We start from the raw sequence: 16123 nt of genomic DNA on the forward strand, positions 1-16123 counted from the left end.
TGTTGTTAAGTAAACTCAAAGCAATGCAATTGATGACCCAGCTTTCCAAAGCATATATGCTTTTTTCCCTTCTTTTTTATTAATGAAGTAGCCATTTGGAATGTTTTTTTTAAACAATAACTCTGCCACGGGTTCTGCAAGAAATGTCAGCACTACAAGCAGAATCACATGCTTGGTGTCTGACCCTGCACTACCTCTGTCTAGGCTAGTTTTAAGGAGGTGCTTTCACCACTCACTGAAAGAAGGCAAAATGTAGAATTCTGAAAAGTTATTTCTCCAGGGAAAAATGTTTATTCCCACTAATGTTGCCCCTGTTTAAGGCCTGTTTACTCTCCAAGGGAACTCTAAGGCATCCAAGAGGCTTCTGGACCAGAGCAGGTGTTTCCCCAGGGATGTCCCAGCCATCATTCCTGTAAGAGTTTTGTATCAAAGCTCTATTGGCCTTTCTCTGGCAGACCTGGCTTCACTGTTGAGATTGCCCAGAGGCAAGAGAACTGAAGGAGGACATGCCCCATGGGTACTGCTCATTTAACAACACAGACCTCCCCTTGAAGCAAAACCTAGGGAGTAAATGTTTTCTTGTGTCGTATACCCAATCTCCAGGTGGTGGAACATGGAGAAAAAATATTCCCCAAAGGAATTTTTACTCTCCTCCTTCGTTGCTTTCTTCCTCCACCCCTTCCTCTCTGGATTTCTTTTTACACAATACAAGGCCAAGGTCTCCCACCGCATCCTGGGCCATCTCCAGTTGTCCTAATCTATATCTGGCCCCTGGACTCAGATGGCTCCGGAGGAGAAAGTGAGGCTGGTGACTTTGCACAGACCTGTCTCACTTGAATCCAATTCCCTTGCAGGTCATGACCTTACCTTCCTGATGCTACAGTCCTCTTCAAGAACAAAAGACAAACAACAGCATCCTTCAGCTGTGCTTCTTTCTAGAAGGAAGATGCTTCTCTCGTTGGTCACTTTCTGATTGGTCAGCTCCTTCCTGAACCTTCCATTTGAGGAAGCACCCAGGCCGTGTCTATGCCATTCTCCAGGATTAGCTTCCTACTCCCTAGACTTCTTTCTCCTCTGTTCCCCTGAGCTGTCACCTTTCCCCACCTCCTGCCCCCACCCCCTTTTATTGTCTTTCCTCATCAGAAAGCTTCTGGATGGCAGGCTCTGCTTTTTTGTTTCTGTTTGCATTGTTATCACTTAGCACAGTGGCTGGCATATAGTAAGGACTTAATAAACACTGAGTGACTTGTTGACGATTCCCTTTGCCCACTCCAACCAGGTGTCTCCATGACACATCCCCTCTTCATTCTCCCCTCCGTTGCAAAGGAAAAATAATTCTAGGATTAAGATGCTGAGAAGCAGAATTGTTTGGCAATAAGGTCCCCATCTGCCCTTCCTCACCTTTGCCAGATGCTCAGTAAGCACAGAACTGTCTTTAGGTCTGATATCATGAGATGACCAAGTCAATACTGTAAAACAAGAATGTCGATGCAGTGAAGAGGGATCTTAGTATTAAATGGATATGTTGTGCATCAATTTTGGCATCTAATTCTTTTTTCTTTTTGCAAGTGAAAGCTGTTGTAATGACCCTCTCCTGCCCACTGCTAATGCCTTCTCTCTGAAACTACCCTCAGATTCAGCTGTATTTGTACATACATATCTATTTGTATAATGTCTCCCACATTAGAATGTGAACTACTGACACACAGTTATCAATTAATAAATGCTTGCTGCCCTACATCCTCAAACCAACCTACTGCATTTGCGATTGTGATTCATTTCTTTTCTTGGGGAAATGAACAAAGCAAATCTACTGAAATAAAATTAAGATCTTGGCTACATGAAAACTTTCCTCATATACATCATCTGTATAATGTTGTCACTTGAGTTTTAAGAGCTAGCCACATTGAAATTACTTTAAACCTTTAAAATGAGTCTTAAAGCTTCCCTGAATGATTTATGAAAGTGGAACTGTACTTCAGAAACTCAGGGATTATCAGAAAGGAAAAAGCATATGTCACTTTACAAAACCACCTCCAAAGTTTAGGTGAGAGAAGGGACAATCACAAGATCTAAGGACTATGCCATACTAAAACATTTTTATGGGTCTAGGATTTAATGTTTTGGTACAATTATATGCATTTTTCTATTGGGTATTCTCAAAAGATAAACTGAAGTGTTTGTAAATTATTCTAACTGTGCCTTTTTCCTAAAACAAAACAGAAATACAACCCTTCCCTCCAGAATAAAATTCAAACAAGGCTCTAATATTTCCATTATTCCTAGGTTTAAAAAAAAAAAAACCAGAAGTAACCCTTTATGTTTTTAAACAAATCATAATAACTAGCATTTCTATAGGGCTTCGATGTTTGAACAGTGTTTTATATATATTATCCCATTTGATAAAAATCCAGCTCCCACAGAATAGAGACCCCGTAGAGTTTTCTGATGTTTTCTGAGGAAACTCGGGAACCAGGATGGATGTAAGCTGCTTGACATCAGCAAAGGTAAGGAAGGGGTTTGGAACCTCTGGTGACATCAGTAATGAGTTTTTGAGTTCATGCAGGAATGTTTGCTCTGCTCAGCTCCACCTAGTGGAGCTTCTGGCTTCCTCCAAGACTTATAGGAAACATTTCCTGAGGTCCTCGGCTGCTTGTGTCCTCCCTCCCAAAATTCACTCTGGATGTACTTTGCCTATAATTTTCAGTTATTTATATGAGTGGACATTATTCCCTTATTCCCCTAGGATATAAGAACTTGTAGGCAAGAACTCTTTCATTTATCTTAGTCTATCACTACCTAGAACAGTACCTAATACATAATGAAAAATCGAATAAGTTTTATTTATCCACTAATTAATTGAAAGTGATTTTGAGTAACAGCACACAATTCTATAGTTTCTCATCCACAGGAGTCCTAAGATGAGAGTCACATGGGTAGGGCAGACATCGATGGGTTGGGATTTGTATTGTGGAAGGGTAGATTCAAAGCAGTGAGATCATAGACCCATTGGAAAGAACACTGCAGTAAATAGTTTAACTTCTCAGATGGTAGACAATGCAAATTCAGTGTGTAGGACTGCCTTGAACTACAGTTGTCTTAACATAGTGTGTGTGTGTGTGTGTGTGTGTGTGTGTGGATAGCATTTTGCTTTTTGTAAACTCTCTTGGAATGCTTAGCTAATAACATCAAAATCTTTTTTCATCTTTGGCACAATCTAAAAATGTCACATGAAATTTGATTTGGGGGGTTTTTTTTGTTTTGTTTTTTTTTTACCAGACAGGACACAAGAGTCGTCACTATAAATGGCTGTATTATCCTAAGCGTCCACATCTGGTTGACATAAGATGTGGATCATGAATGGAGGCAGAGACACATGTGTGTTAATGGAAGCAAATACATAGCTCTTCCTTCTAGATATGTCAATGCCAGGCCAAGCGTCAGTTCCACTCTGAATGTTTGGCTTTGACATAAAAAGCATTTCTGGATTATATTGCTCCCCTCCACCTGCCACACATACACACACGCAAGCATTTTCGAAGCCAGAAAATTTCTGTTTTTTATTATCATTGTTTGACCTGTCTTTGACTTAAGATGGTTGATTAAGTTCATTCTCTTTTATAAACATAACATTAATTCCCATGCAAACCCCAAGGCTGCAAAACCCAACTTCAACCAAGATAAGACCTGTAAACTTCTGAATGCTAGAGGTCACCAAGGGAATGCTGAAGGAGCCCTTGGCTCTAGCCGCCATCTTGGGCATCCAGCAGAGCAGGGAGACTCTTGGAGCTGAAGCTGCCTGACCCTTGGATGGGCAGCTGGGCAGCAGACAGGCCATCCTTGGCTTTCTCTGTCCAAGCCAACAGTACCTCATTTTAGAGTTACCTCTACATTAAAAAAGGAGCCAAGGACTGTACTTGATGTAGACGCCAGAGAATTCTTTCTATTCAGCAAGATTGCAAAACATCTTCCTGTGCATGGCCATGGTCTCCAAACGCCCGCCGTAGTCCTGCCCTATCCAACTCTGCTTTGTACACGGCTGGTACCACATCTAGTATGCGGAGCTCGGTTGCCAGGACCGCTTCCATTCTCACAACATTTATTTTTAAAAGTGATCCCAGAGGTGGCCTTTCTCTGCCCCAGGAGAAGTGTGCACACTTGATGGAACCGATGTCTCTTAACTTGAACTTTGGGTAATTATTCGAATTGCAGGCAACTACCTTCAAAACACGTCTCAGGCAGGAAAGCCCAAGCAGGCATAACATGACCTCATTTCTAAAGGAGAAGACAACCAATGCAAAAGATTGCTCCAGTTTGATTCCAGGGAAGGACTCTGGGACAACACGGCTGCATTTCACCGGCAGATGGTCATCGAGGTGGGAACACACGTACAAGGACTAAGACAATGGCAGAGATTTCATTAGTGCAAATAACATTAACAATGGTACGCTCTTTAATAGGATTTAAATAAGGCTTCAAATAATTACACCACTACAACTAGCATTCAGTCAACCTATTCCACCTGGAAAACTGGCAAGATCACCCTCTAAACCACACAAGATTGGCTTTGAGGATGATTACATTCAAAGAAATTGCTTCCGAGGCTACACCATTTGTAGCATTTAATCATTTTTAAAGTCTATGTGTTTTCTTGGTGGAGGAAAAAAGAGAAGCCCTTCAGAGCACTGGACAGGGAGGCTGGTTCAGGGGGAACGTCAAGGCATTTGTTTGGTTCCCTTCTCAGAACATTCTCTCCAGCATTCCAAGTGATGGAAGCTCATTAAAAATAAAAAAAGCCCCGGACAAAAATAGACTTCTTCCGTGTGAGGAGATTGTTTCCCCACTGCCACCAAGAGCTCGACATGAAGGAAGGGAAGGAGGGGAGGGAAAGATCGCTGGAAAGACCCTGGGCATCTGCAGCAATGGCTCTAGTCCTCCTTTAAAGAACCAGAATGAAGCTGGGACCAGCCCCCAGCCCCCAAAAGAACACCAACATGACAGTCACAAAGGAGGAAGAGAAAAAGCAAAGGCTGAATGCGAGATAGTCATGTCCTGTTGTAGAAACTGCACCATCTTGAAGACCCACGAACCTTGTTTTAAGCAGCTGTTCTCGACAGATCCAACCTGTGCCGGACACGTAAAAAACAGATAGAATTCACACACACGCACACACACATACACGCACACACATACACACTAAACACCATGGAAATCTTAGGATCAAAACCAGAAAATAAAACAAGTCAGTCAAAAAGCTCAGAAAAATTTATCATCGATTCTGAAATGCGGCCTGGTGACATCATCAGGGTTAATGAAGACGGAGATGGACTTCCCTGGGTTCTCAGTCACTAGCTGCTGCAGTTTTTTGGCTAATCGGTCATCGGGCTGATTGGGGTCCCCACCATCGGACTGGGGGGAGGGGATGCTGGTGGTGCTTCCTCGCCGCTGCAGCTCGAGGGTCAGGCGGTTGGCCGCCTTGACGTGCTCGATGGCGGTGCGCAGGTGTTCGGCAGGGTCGGAGCGCACGGAGGAGAGCTTCCGTGCGTGAAGCATGACTGTCTCCTCACACAGGTGCTCCAGCATGTTGCACTGAGGGATGAAGTAGTTGGGACACATCTTGTTCACCAGGCAGTGCTGGAGGTCATCGATGAGGCCCAGTAAAAAATGCGCCGCGTAGTCTTCCTGGGCCAAGTAATTGGCAGGGAGCCTGTCGCATGCCCAGAGCATCATGCTCCGCAGGTGGTACGGGCTAATGGCTTTGGGGCGGGAGAGGAGTTTAATGATGATGGCTTTGCAAGCCTGGTAGGCTTGCATGAGGCTACTGGAAATGCATTTCTTAAGCTGGACTTCACTCCTGGCAAAGGACAACCTCCACTCATTGTCCTTTTTACCTTTGTGGGAGCAGGCAGGCACTAAATAAAACCCGCTGATGACTTCTTCTTCAGTGATCTTCCCATCCCAGAAGTGATTCTCCATGAGCCAGCTCTGGGCCACTGCGGGCCAGCCTTTAAAGGATACCACTGGGACGATGTCATAGAGCATGCGGCTGCTGCCCACCCCAAGAATGATGGACAGAATCGTCCCATTCTTCTCGACTTTCTCCACTTTGGGCATCCCTCTCTGGGGCTTCTTCTGTATCTCAGAGAGAACGATGCTGATGGAATCATAAAACCAATCAGCCACTTTGGTAGGAGAGAAGAAGTAATTGGTGGCCCCATTGATGTGGTCCACAATGGTACAGCAGTCTTTCCATTTGCTGATGGTGCCTTCATCGAAGAGTCGAAGGCTGAGCCAGGAGTGGCACAGAGCCGAGTGGCGCATGTCCAGAGTCACGGGCTGATTCCGGTCATGCAGCTTCAGGGCTGGCACCAGCAGGGTAAAGTCCATGTCATAGTCAGTGCCCCGGGCATAGACGTTCAGCTCATCCAGGTCAAGGTCAACCACACCTTCCCGGACACCTCCAGAGAGGAGCAGGTACTCATTGGCCACAGGCAGTTTCTGGTCCAATTTCTGCACCATTCCTAAAACAGAGAAAGAAAGAGCTACTTTAGAGACCATTCCCACATCATGAGAAGGTACTTCATGAGAACCCAAGGGAACCTCAAAGGTCCTCTAGGGAAGCTTTCCATTTTCCTGATGAGGCAACTGAGGCCTAGGGGGGATAAGTGACCTGTCCCAAGGCAGAGAAGTCAGGGTAGAATTTGAGCCTTTCCTCTGTATCATGCTGCTGTCCTTGGTTCTGATACAAAAACAGCCTTCAGACTTTAGCACTCTGTCCATCGGAAAGTAGGCATCGTCTCATGGGAAAGACCTCAGCTGAGGGGACTCTGGTGGAGGCCAGGAGCCAGCCTTGGCCCCAACTATATGGTTGTTTTGCTTTGTTTTCCCTTATGGTGAATGGAAGGATGAAATGACTATATAGTGATTTCAAAGCCAATCATACGATATTAAAAATGGTCATCTATAATGTAGATCTTCTACTGGCTTCCTTTAAGTAAATGCAGAATCCAATGCTCCACTGATGGCTTAAAAAAAAAAAGTCCTTTCTCTCTCTTCCTTCCTCCCTCCCTCCCTCTTTCTCTCTCATCTCTGTGTCTCTCTGTCTCTGGGTCTCCCCCCCTCCCATCTCTGTCTCTGTTTCTGTCTCTCCCCCCACTTTCCTCCTGGCCCCATCCATATGTTTTGGCACCAATATTTAGTTTACTTCAGAGTTGAATGAATCACCCCAGCATGGGTATGACCCTTGGGTTCTTGGCAATCATGGCAGTAGAGAGCAAGAATCGGCAGGTACCCTTTAGCCCCGGTGGCTTCCAGTTTCTTGGGTGATGCCATCCAAGGAGTATCTCAACTAAGTGCAGAGAGGCTCTCCATCAGTCCAATCCCAGGGTAAGGGATTTTCAGGCAGAGCAGTTCTTCATTGCTCTCAAGGTTGGGACCACTGGGCCTTTCCATTAGCCCTGTGTGTGGGGGGGGGGGGGGGGGGGTAGGTACCATCTCCATGGCTTTGTGGTCTGACTTTGTTGGCCTGAAAGTCATAGACACTCCCTGTCAAGGGCCTGATGCAGATGGTAATTATTTTGCAACAAACATATAAAACAAAGCTGAGAGAGGTTAAGGACTTTGCCCATGGATACCCAGTTGGTACATCAGTGGCAGAATTCACACCCAGCTCTTCCCAACTCCACACTTGGCACCACATTGATCCTAGTTTTACAAAATCTCCCTCACGGCTCTTGACATGTTCTAAATCTGCTCTGCTGACTTTTTAAATTGATCTATGGAGATTCATTTTTCCCCATTCCCCATCCGCCCATCCCCATCACCCATTATGTGAGGAAATATCAACTTTAAAAAACAAAAATCTGTAGAATCCGAGAGGAAAATCTGACCTCCTGGCCTCAGAGCTTGGCCAAGCTTTCTTTTGGCCTTGACCAAAGGGAGTCATTTAATAACTGGGAAAGGTTGACACTGACTGTGCGGCTGCTGAACTTTCTCAGAATAACTAAAAGAAGAGAGTCAGAGAAGCAAAAGAGGCTGGGACTGAAGCCTATGCAGGGCCCTCTCCTGGCTGGAAGCTTCAGTGCATTTCCACTTGGCACATTAGAAGGGTAGAAGGGAAGCCCGCCAGAAGGTCCTACTCACTTTTCCTCCTGGTTCTTCCCATGTCCTCTTGGATTCTCGGCAAATGCCATGCCAATGGTCCCCCTGATGGGCGGCAGCATGGCCGAGGCCCGGTTCTCAATGCATACGCATACACATATCAAAGAGCATGTGACTCAATCATCCTGCCATCCCATCCCCCTCCTATCAGTACTCCAGACCAACACATTCACCGGAGATGAGAGAACACCTCACTCTAAGCACCATTTTTCTTCTGGTTTGTCAGAAATAATAACTTAATTCAAGCTCAAACCCCATTCAGAAACAATCTTGCCATAACAAGACTAAGTGAATCAATTCTTCTTCATGGAGCTTATCCATCAAATGGGATATTTTGGAGGCTTCAGTCCCAGTCTGCACCTCCCTCCTGGGGCCATAGGAAGAAATGGAAAAAAAAATGAGCAAAGTCCCTAAAACAAGTAGGGAAAGAAATGATTTGGGATTACCCAGAGGACTGGGAGAGAATATGGATCTGAGCAAGTCTTCCAAAGTAGTCGCGATTTGAAATCAGTCTAGAATTTTACATTTTTTCCAAGGTAGAGGAAACATCTGCTTATGGAATGACAAATTACCTGAAATGTTGACACAGAAGCCAGAAGACAAGTGAGTTTTGTCTCCAGCCTGGGCAGGGGCGTTTACTCCTGGGAAACCTTCAGACACATCCCCTCTCACTGCACTGCTCCAGTGAGTCCAGCTTGTCCGTGGACGAAGGGGCTCAGGAATCAAGGTGGACAGAGGGGGAAGGGCTGAAGGGAGAGAGGAGAAACCGGGCAAATGGAAAGTGCTCAGTGTGAACAGCCAACAAAAAGTGCAAACTGAACTGGAAAAGTCCTGAGGGAGTGTAACCAGAGACAGATGTCACAGAGAAGAGTTTTCAGCAACTCTGCAAAGATCCAGAGGCTCATTTGGAAAGTCCTTAGGGAAGAGAAGCAAAGTCCCCAGGACGCAATGTTCCTGAAAGGAATCCCTTGGGACACCTGCATTTAACTAGTGTCCTGGCTAACCCATTTGAAGGAAGGTTTTCTTTTCCTTTCTTTGCTTCCCTTCCTCCCTTTTTCCCTCCCTTGCTTCCTCCCTCTCTTCCCTTCCTCCCTTCCCTTCCTCCCTTTTTCCCTCCCTCTCTTCCCTTCCTCCCTCTCTTCCCTTCCTCCCTTCTCTTCCTTCCTTTTTCCCCAGATGATTCAGGTATAGCTTTTCCCCTGGGTTGGCCAAATGGAAATATTCTCCTTAGGTACTTTTAAAGGATAAGCTTCAGGTACAAATGAGCCGGCATTAGCAAGGAGGGTGGATGGATTTTAAATGGACTGTGATTTAGTAATAATGAGGCAATCGTGTGGCACCTTAGCTAGAGGGCTGGGTCAGGAATCAAGAAGACCTGAGATTAAATTCAGCTTCAGTTGATTACTAGCTTGCTGCTCCCTGCCTCAGTTTCCTCAACTGTAAAATGAGGATAATAAGAACACCTACCTCACAGGGTTGTGGAGATGATCAAATGAGATATCATTATTATATTATTCATTATAGAAGCACTTAGTATGGTGCCCAGAATACAGAAGGCACTATATGAATGCTTATTCCCTTCCCTTTGCCTAATACCGATAACAATAACAGCACACATTCATATAACACTTTACACACTATAGAAATTCCTTCCTGATGTTACCTCATTTGAGTCTCACAACTCTGGGAGGTTGGTGTTCTTATTATTACAGGTGAGGAAACTGAGGCATAAAGCAGTTAAGTGACTTGCCCAGGGTCACACATCTAGGAAGTGTCTATGGCCAGATTTGAATTCAGGTCTGGCAATACCAACTTCCAGCCCAGTGCTCCATCTTCCGCACCCCTGAGCTGTCTCCTTTACTCTGCCAGGCCAGGGAGCTGAGAGGATGAGGGATGGTGCTGAGTTATAGCATCAATGACAGGGCGATCTTCGTGGAAGCGAAGGGCAGCACTCCTTCATTTCGCCTGCCCAGGTGATCAGTCAGTTATTCCCCAGCACAAGCAGAAGGAATACTCTTGGACCTCCCAGGGTGCCCGTTGCTGGAGCAACAAAGGAAAGGCATGTGAGTGGCTTCTTCTGCTGAGCTTTTGCCCATCATTGGGAGTCTTCAGTTACAGGAAGCCTCTGGGAAAGCAGACTGAGCTCCCTTCCCTTTGGGTTTTATCTTCCTGGCTTTTTTCAGGAAGAGCCAGGAGGGTGGATTTGAAGACTTCTTTCCCCCCAGTCTCCACTCTTGATGACCTCAACTTTGCACAGGGAAGTCAAGGCCTCTCCTACAGCATGAGGCAAAGTAGCCACCAATTTGCAAGTCATCAAGTATTGGCTGGAACCGTGAGCTTCCTCGGTCACTCTCGTTTAGCATCTGGAGCACCCACAGCAGCCTCAGCTGAATTCTCCATCTCCAGCTGTATTTCTCCAGGGAATACAAGAGAGGTCAGTTCTGAGTTAGGTTTTGTAATAGACAGAGTCTCAACTCTGTGCCCCAAATGCTACCAGCACGCATGGGCTCTTTGGTTCAGGTTTGGCAGGTTGAGGGTGAGCCCCTGGAGGGCAGGAACTGAAGCACGCTTCTATCTCTCCCCACCAATTCTCTCACTGTGCTCCCCTTGCCTGTTTCCTCCCACATCCACCAACACACAGAGCAGGTAGTCTCTGCTGACCATCTCTCAAGTGCCTTGGTCAGACAACATCTCAGGGGCTATGTTCTCTTCTGAGCACCAGCACCAACTGACCATCCCACAGACTACCTCCAGGGATGTCCTCCATGCCAAAAAGCCCTCCTGCCTCTCTGAATATTTACCTTCCTTCAAGGCTCAGGCCCATTGATACCGCCTCTAGCAACCCTGCTTGGATCTATGCCAGCTTATGCTTCTCCTGTCCTCAACTTATTCTGCATTTAGTGATCTACCTAGACCAGGCATCCCAATGGTCTTAATGCAGTTTTAAGCTGCAATGGCACTGACTTTGGGGACATCTTGTTTTTGGATTCTGTCAGATATGGTTTGGACAAGACACCTCTGAGGTACCTTCCAAATCAGATGCTTTTAAAAAAAAAAATAGCCATTCTAACAATTTGAGCAGTATGCAATGTTTTATTCTTATTCTGCAGATGAGAAAACTGAACCCCAGAGAATTTTAGAAGGGCATTGAATGGACAGGGTGAGAAAGTTAAATATTAGGGTATACGCTTCTCCATTGAAAGACCCGGTGCACCCCCTTGTATGAAGAAAGCACATCTGTCTGCCTGCTCAACATTAAGCTGAGATGAGCTAATGGAAGAACAGAATCATTTTGTAAAGAGGGGAAGATCAGTGGGAATGAGGTTTGGTGAATGGAGTAGGGGTAGGCGTAGGGAGAAGAAGAGGTTAGTAATACCACTTTGGATGAAAACACAGGCTGTCCACAAAGACGGGAGATGAGCTTTGCTGTGGAAGTCAATCTTAAAGGAGGGATTTTAGAAATGTACTAAGTATCAGAAATTTCTCTGCTGGAGTAAGGGGACAGTTCTCCAAAGTGACTATGGTACAAGACAAAGCTCTTTTGAATGCAAAAGTTCTGATTGCTGGGCCTGTTAGAATGTCTATTGCTGAGAAGGTTTAACTATTCCTGATTGGCTGGAAAGAAAAAGCCTAGAAGACAAAGAGGAAAGAAGGTCCAGCCAGATAGATTGAAGGAAATTCATCGTGCCAGAGGAATGTAAATGGTTGCCAGCCAGGTTAAACTCACACATAGTTGATCACTCACAAAGATGGCGGCCATCCCAGGGAGCAAGGAGAAGAACCGGCCAGTGGCCAGTTAAAGACCTAGAGAAGACCATGCCTCCAATGCCCAGGCCAACAATGGTGTTAGTGTGAGTACCCCTGGTCAGGTGATAGGAGCCGCCATGGTAGCGGGTTCCCTTTGTTCTGCTCCTGGGGTATCTGGGACTGTTTGGTTGTCTTTTTCATTGGCTACCTGAGGGAATGCTGTCCTGGGCCAAGATAACTGAGAAGAGATTAAAGTTCTCTCTGCATATGGCCACTCTAGACCCTTCCATTAAGGTCTATTACTCATTAAAAACAGCTAACCTCTTCAGACTTAGGCATCATGAATGTACCCATGAGGAACAGTGAAAAAAAATCTATAAATTACACACTAAATCCCCAAATATCATTATACCCATTTTACAGATGAAGAAAACAAGGTTCTGAGAGGTTCCCTGGATTGCCTACATTAACAGTAACTTGGTAGAGTGGGAACAAAAAAACCATACATTTATGAGTCACCAAGTCAGGAAGGGTCTCAGAGGTCATCTACTCAAATCCAGATGTGAACAGGAGCCTCCTCTGTGATGCTGGGGTGGGTCACTGTCCATGCTGTCAGACTCTGTGGCTGTGTTGGCCAGTTTGCTGAACTCTTCTGAGGGGCGTGCCCCTTCTTTTTTTTTTTTTTAATGTACTCTTATTTTTATTTTTGGTCATAAGGGATGGCTATCTGAACAGGGGAGGAGAGGGAAAATTGTGGAAATCGAAACAATAGAAAAAAACAAAATCCATGGCGTCCAGGGTGGGGAGAGACAAGATTATTTAGCATCTGCCATTTTCTACTCATAAAATGTTGTCCATCCATCATTCATGTACATGAAGATCTCTCTGGATACAAGGCATCAGAACCACCACCTTCCTTCCCAGGGGCCCCTCATACCATTGTGAGAGTGCTTAGACACCTTCACGTGTTCAGATTGTATCTGGTCTGTCTAGGGTAGCTAGCACACCACCACAGAATGGAGGGAGGCTCAGATAGGTCATATCTCACTCTCACCTCCAACCTCCTGTGCCCCTTGTCACATTCTCCAAGACCAGGCAGGGACTTCTGGTTTCCCATATATCTGAGGGTGGTGGCACCAACCTAAAAACTCAAGGCAAGAGAGAACAAACCTATTCTAACAAAGGAAGCCTTTCCTTTCATTTTTTGAACATGAACAGTTCTTCTTGTGGGCGACAGATGTCCCCACACACCACTTTATGCTCAGGTTCCACGCTAGAATCTATTTCAGTTTTTTTTTTTCCCCAAAGGCAAGCCAGCTCCTATGACTCCCAAGCACAACCCTCCTGCCACCCATAAAGAGCAAACAGGAGGGAGGGAAGGAATTCTGGCTGGAAGTCCTGGGAACAAGGGGTCAAGGAGAGCCACATCCATCTGGGAATGTGGTAGAGAAAAGGATGGTGAGCAGGAGTGTGGCAAAGTATTCAACAATGCACAGGGAAATGTAAAGTGACACTGTAGGACGCACTGGGGGCTAGCACATCATCTAGAAGATATTAGAGGAAGCTCTGTGATTCAGGGGAGGGAGGGCCATCCTTGGGAACCACAGGAGCCAGGTTCAAATCAAGCCTTCACTGTTTTTCCCCTGTGTGAGCTTTGGCAAATCCTTTCCCTTTCCCTGATCCTCAGTTTCCTCTTCTTTAAAATGGGAACTTGGACTATCTGACCTCTGTTCCCCCCACCCCCTTCAGCTCTAAGCCTCTGATCAAACCCTCATGTACTGACACACCTCCACATGCACACCGAGGTGTAGTTTGGTGACTGGTTCTGTGACCTTGGGAAGTCACTTGCCCTCTCGAGGGCAACACTAAGCTAGATCTCCATCTTCTCTGCAGCTCTGACATATCATGTCCTTGAGGATTCTCAGGTCCCTCCCAGCTCTGTTACACTCTCTATTAGGATCTAAGGTCCAGCCCAGCTTGAACACCATGTTCAATATCCTCTTCCAGTTTTCACATTCTATGTTCTAAAGTCCTTTCCGGTTCTGATATTCCACATTCTAGGCTGCCTCCCGGCTCTATGTTAAACAATCTTGCTCAGATGCAGCATTCTATGTTCTAGATCACAAGCTCTCTTCCAATTCTGACAGTCTTTTATTTATGTCTTCACTAGCTATGATGTTTCCATGTGCCGAAGTCCCTCCTAGCTCCAAAATTCGATGTTCTAAGCACTCATCCATCTGGCCTTGTACCTTCTATGATCAAGAGTTTCCTTACAGACTCTTCCTTCCCACCCCGCCCTCCTAATACTAACTAAGCTAACTGACCAGCCGAGGAGAGGAAGCCACAGAGATGTAGCTTCCCAACGTCAGGACCTGCTCCCAGCCATTTTAACTATTAGCCTGCTGCCCACCCAGAGCCCCAGGGAGGACACACTTCTCCTCCAGTAAGTCCAATAGGCTAGAAGCCCAAGGTCTCCCCTGCTGTGTCTGAGGGATGTTTTGTTACGGCATCATGAACAATTCATTGCCACTGAATTTTTAATGCATGCTAGCGGGGAAGGCAGCTTCAGATCGCTGCATCGATGCCATGAAGAATTCATGAATGAACCTTCAGGTACCAGGGAAAAGGGGGAGGGAGCAGCAGAGCCAGAGAAGAATGTCAGAGAATTTCCGGGCCCCAGGAAAGAAAGGGAGGGAGATCTGCCATCCAGGAGAGAGAGAGAGAAAGAAAGAGAGAGAGAGAGGGAGGGAGCGAGAGAGAGAGCGCCCTTCAAGCTTAGGAGAAACAACCCAAAAGCATCATACCTGAACGAATCACCCCTTTCACTTCAAAATGACTTCCTTATTTAAAAAAACAAACAAACAAACAAAAAAAATGATACTATCCTGGGATTTAAGGTTTTTGGAAAAGGAATTCCAAGCCAGGAGATGAGCCAGAAGGTGAGAGCCAGGAGGCATCTTTTTTGATGCAGTGGAAAGGAAAAAAAAAAAAAGACAAAACCTTAAAGACTTAGAGAAACTGGGATGAAACCTGGCACTTAACAATTGTCAGGCAGGTCACTCGGCCTCAATAGGCCTCAGTTTCCCCTTCACAAAAGGCCACTAGACTAGATAATCCCTGAGGAGCCTCCGTGCTCCAGAGCCATAAACCAGTCCACTGCCAGCTCAGTCAAAGTACTGTCCAGTCTCCAGGCACAAGAACATTACTCACATATCACTTCCCACGTCACATCTGAAATCTCCCTCAGAGAGCCCTGGGGTCCCTCGGGAGCACAGCTACTTCTCTCTAGCCTCCCCCTCCACTCCTCGACCAATCTCATCCAATATTCATTCCGCAGGATTTACGGAATGCTTGTAATGTGCCAGGCATCTAGCCTTGGGTCTTGGGTCCAGAAGGGAAGAGGCGCCGATCCATGAAAGTAGGCAAAGGAGATAAGCTTTCCTCTCAGCTGGGTCCCTGACTGGCTGGGCAACAGAAGGCTGCCATCTCCTCGCTATGCTACTAGTGGATCGAAACCAATTGCCTGCACCCAGAATTCCATGAAAATCGTCGTTTGTTTGTAAACACCTTACCATCAAGAGATTGACAGCCTTGTCTCCAATATGCTCATTACAATGCCTAATAACAATAGCTAGCATTTATATAGTGCTCTAGTTACAAATATTATCTCATTTACCATGTGACCCTGGGCAAGTCACTTAACCCCAATTGCCTTGCAAAAAAAAAATATATATATATATATATAATCTTATTTTATCCTCACAAAAACCCCTGAGAGTTAGGTGCTACTATTATTTACATTTTACAGATGGGGAAACTAAGGCAAACAGAGGTAAAGTGACTTGTTCAGGATCACACAGCTAGTAAGTGTCTGTGACCGGATTTGAACAGAGGTCTTCCTGATTCCGGGTCCGGTGCTCTTTCCAACACACCATCAAGAGGCCTCAGTAACATACTGCAGAACTTCAGGAAAGTACAAACGTTAGTTCTAAATATAATGTTAATTATTACTGTAGCCATAATAATGATTATTAGTAGGCATTTATTTATGCTATTGATCATTTTGTTTCAAAAGAAAAAGTTCTTAGAAATTCCTGAAGAAAGACATTTTCTAAGAATCAGAATTGAAACAGATTACAGGATTGTTTCAATTTAATTCAACCAACCCTTACTGAACACCAGTTCTATTTTTCTACTGTGAAGGACTCTGGGAAGC

General features: G+C 45.4%; 1 protein-coding gene across 1 annotated transcript in view; it reads right to left on the reverse strand.

Moving 5' to 3' along the window:
- Positions 1 to 3533: 3533 nt before the first annotated feature.
- MB21D2 (Mab-21 domain containing 2) overlaps positions 3534 to 16123 on the reverse strand; it is a 104271-nt gene continuing 91681 nt past the window's right edge. Inside the window, exon 2 of the mRNA XM_027848703.1 lies at positions 3534 to 6521. Within this exon, the coding sequence (XP_027704504.1) occupies positions 5257 to 6521 (1265 nt within the window). The 3' untranslated portion in view covers positions 3534 to 5256. The remainder of the gene's footprint in view (positions 6522 to 16123) is intronic.

This window comes from Vombatus ursinus, unplaced genomic scaffold (assembly GCF_900497805.2).
Source record: "Vombatus ursinus unplaced genomic scaffold, bare-nosed wombat genome assembly UNPS02006874.1, whole genome shotgun sequence".
Taxonomy (NCBI): domain Eukaryota; kingdom Metazoa; phylum Chordata; class Mammalia; order Diprotodontia; family Vombatidae; genus Vombatus; species Vombatus ursinus.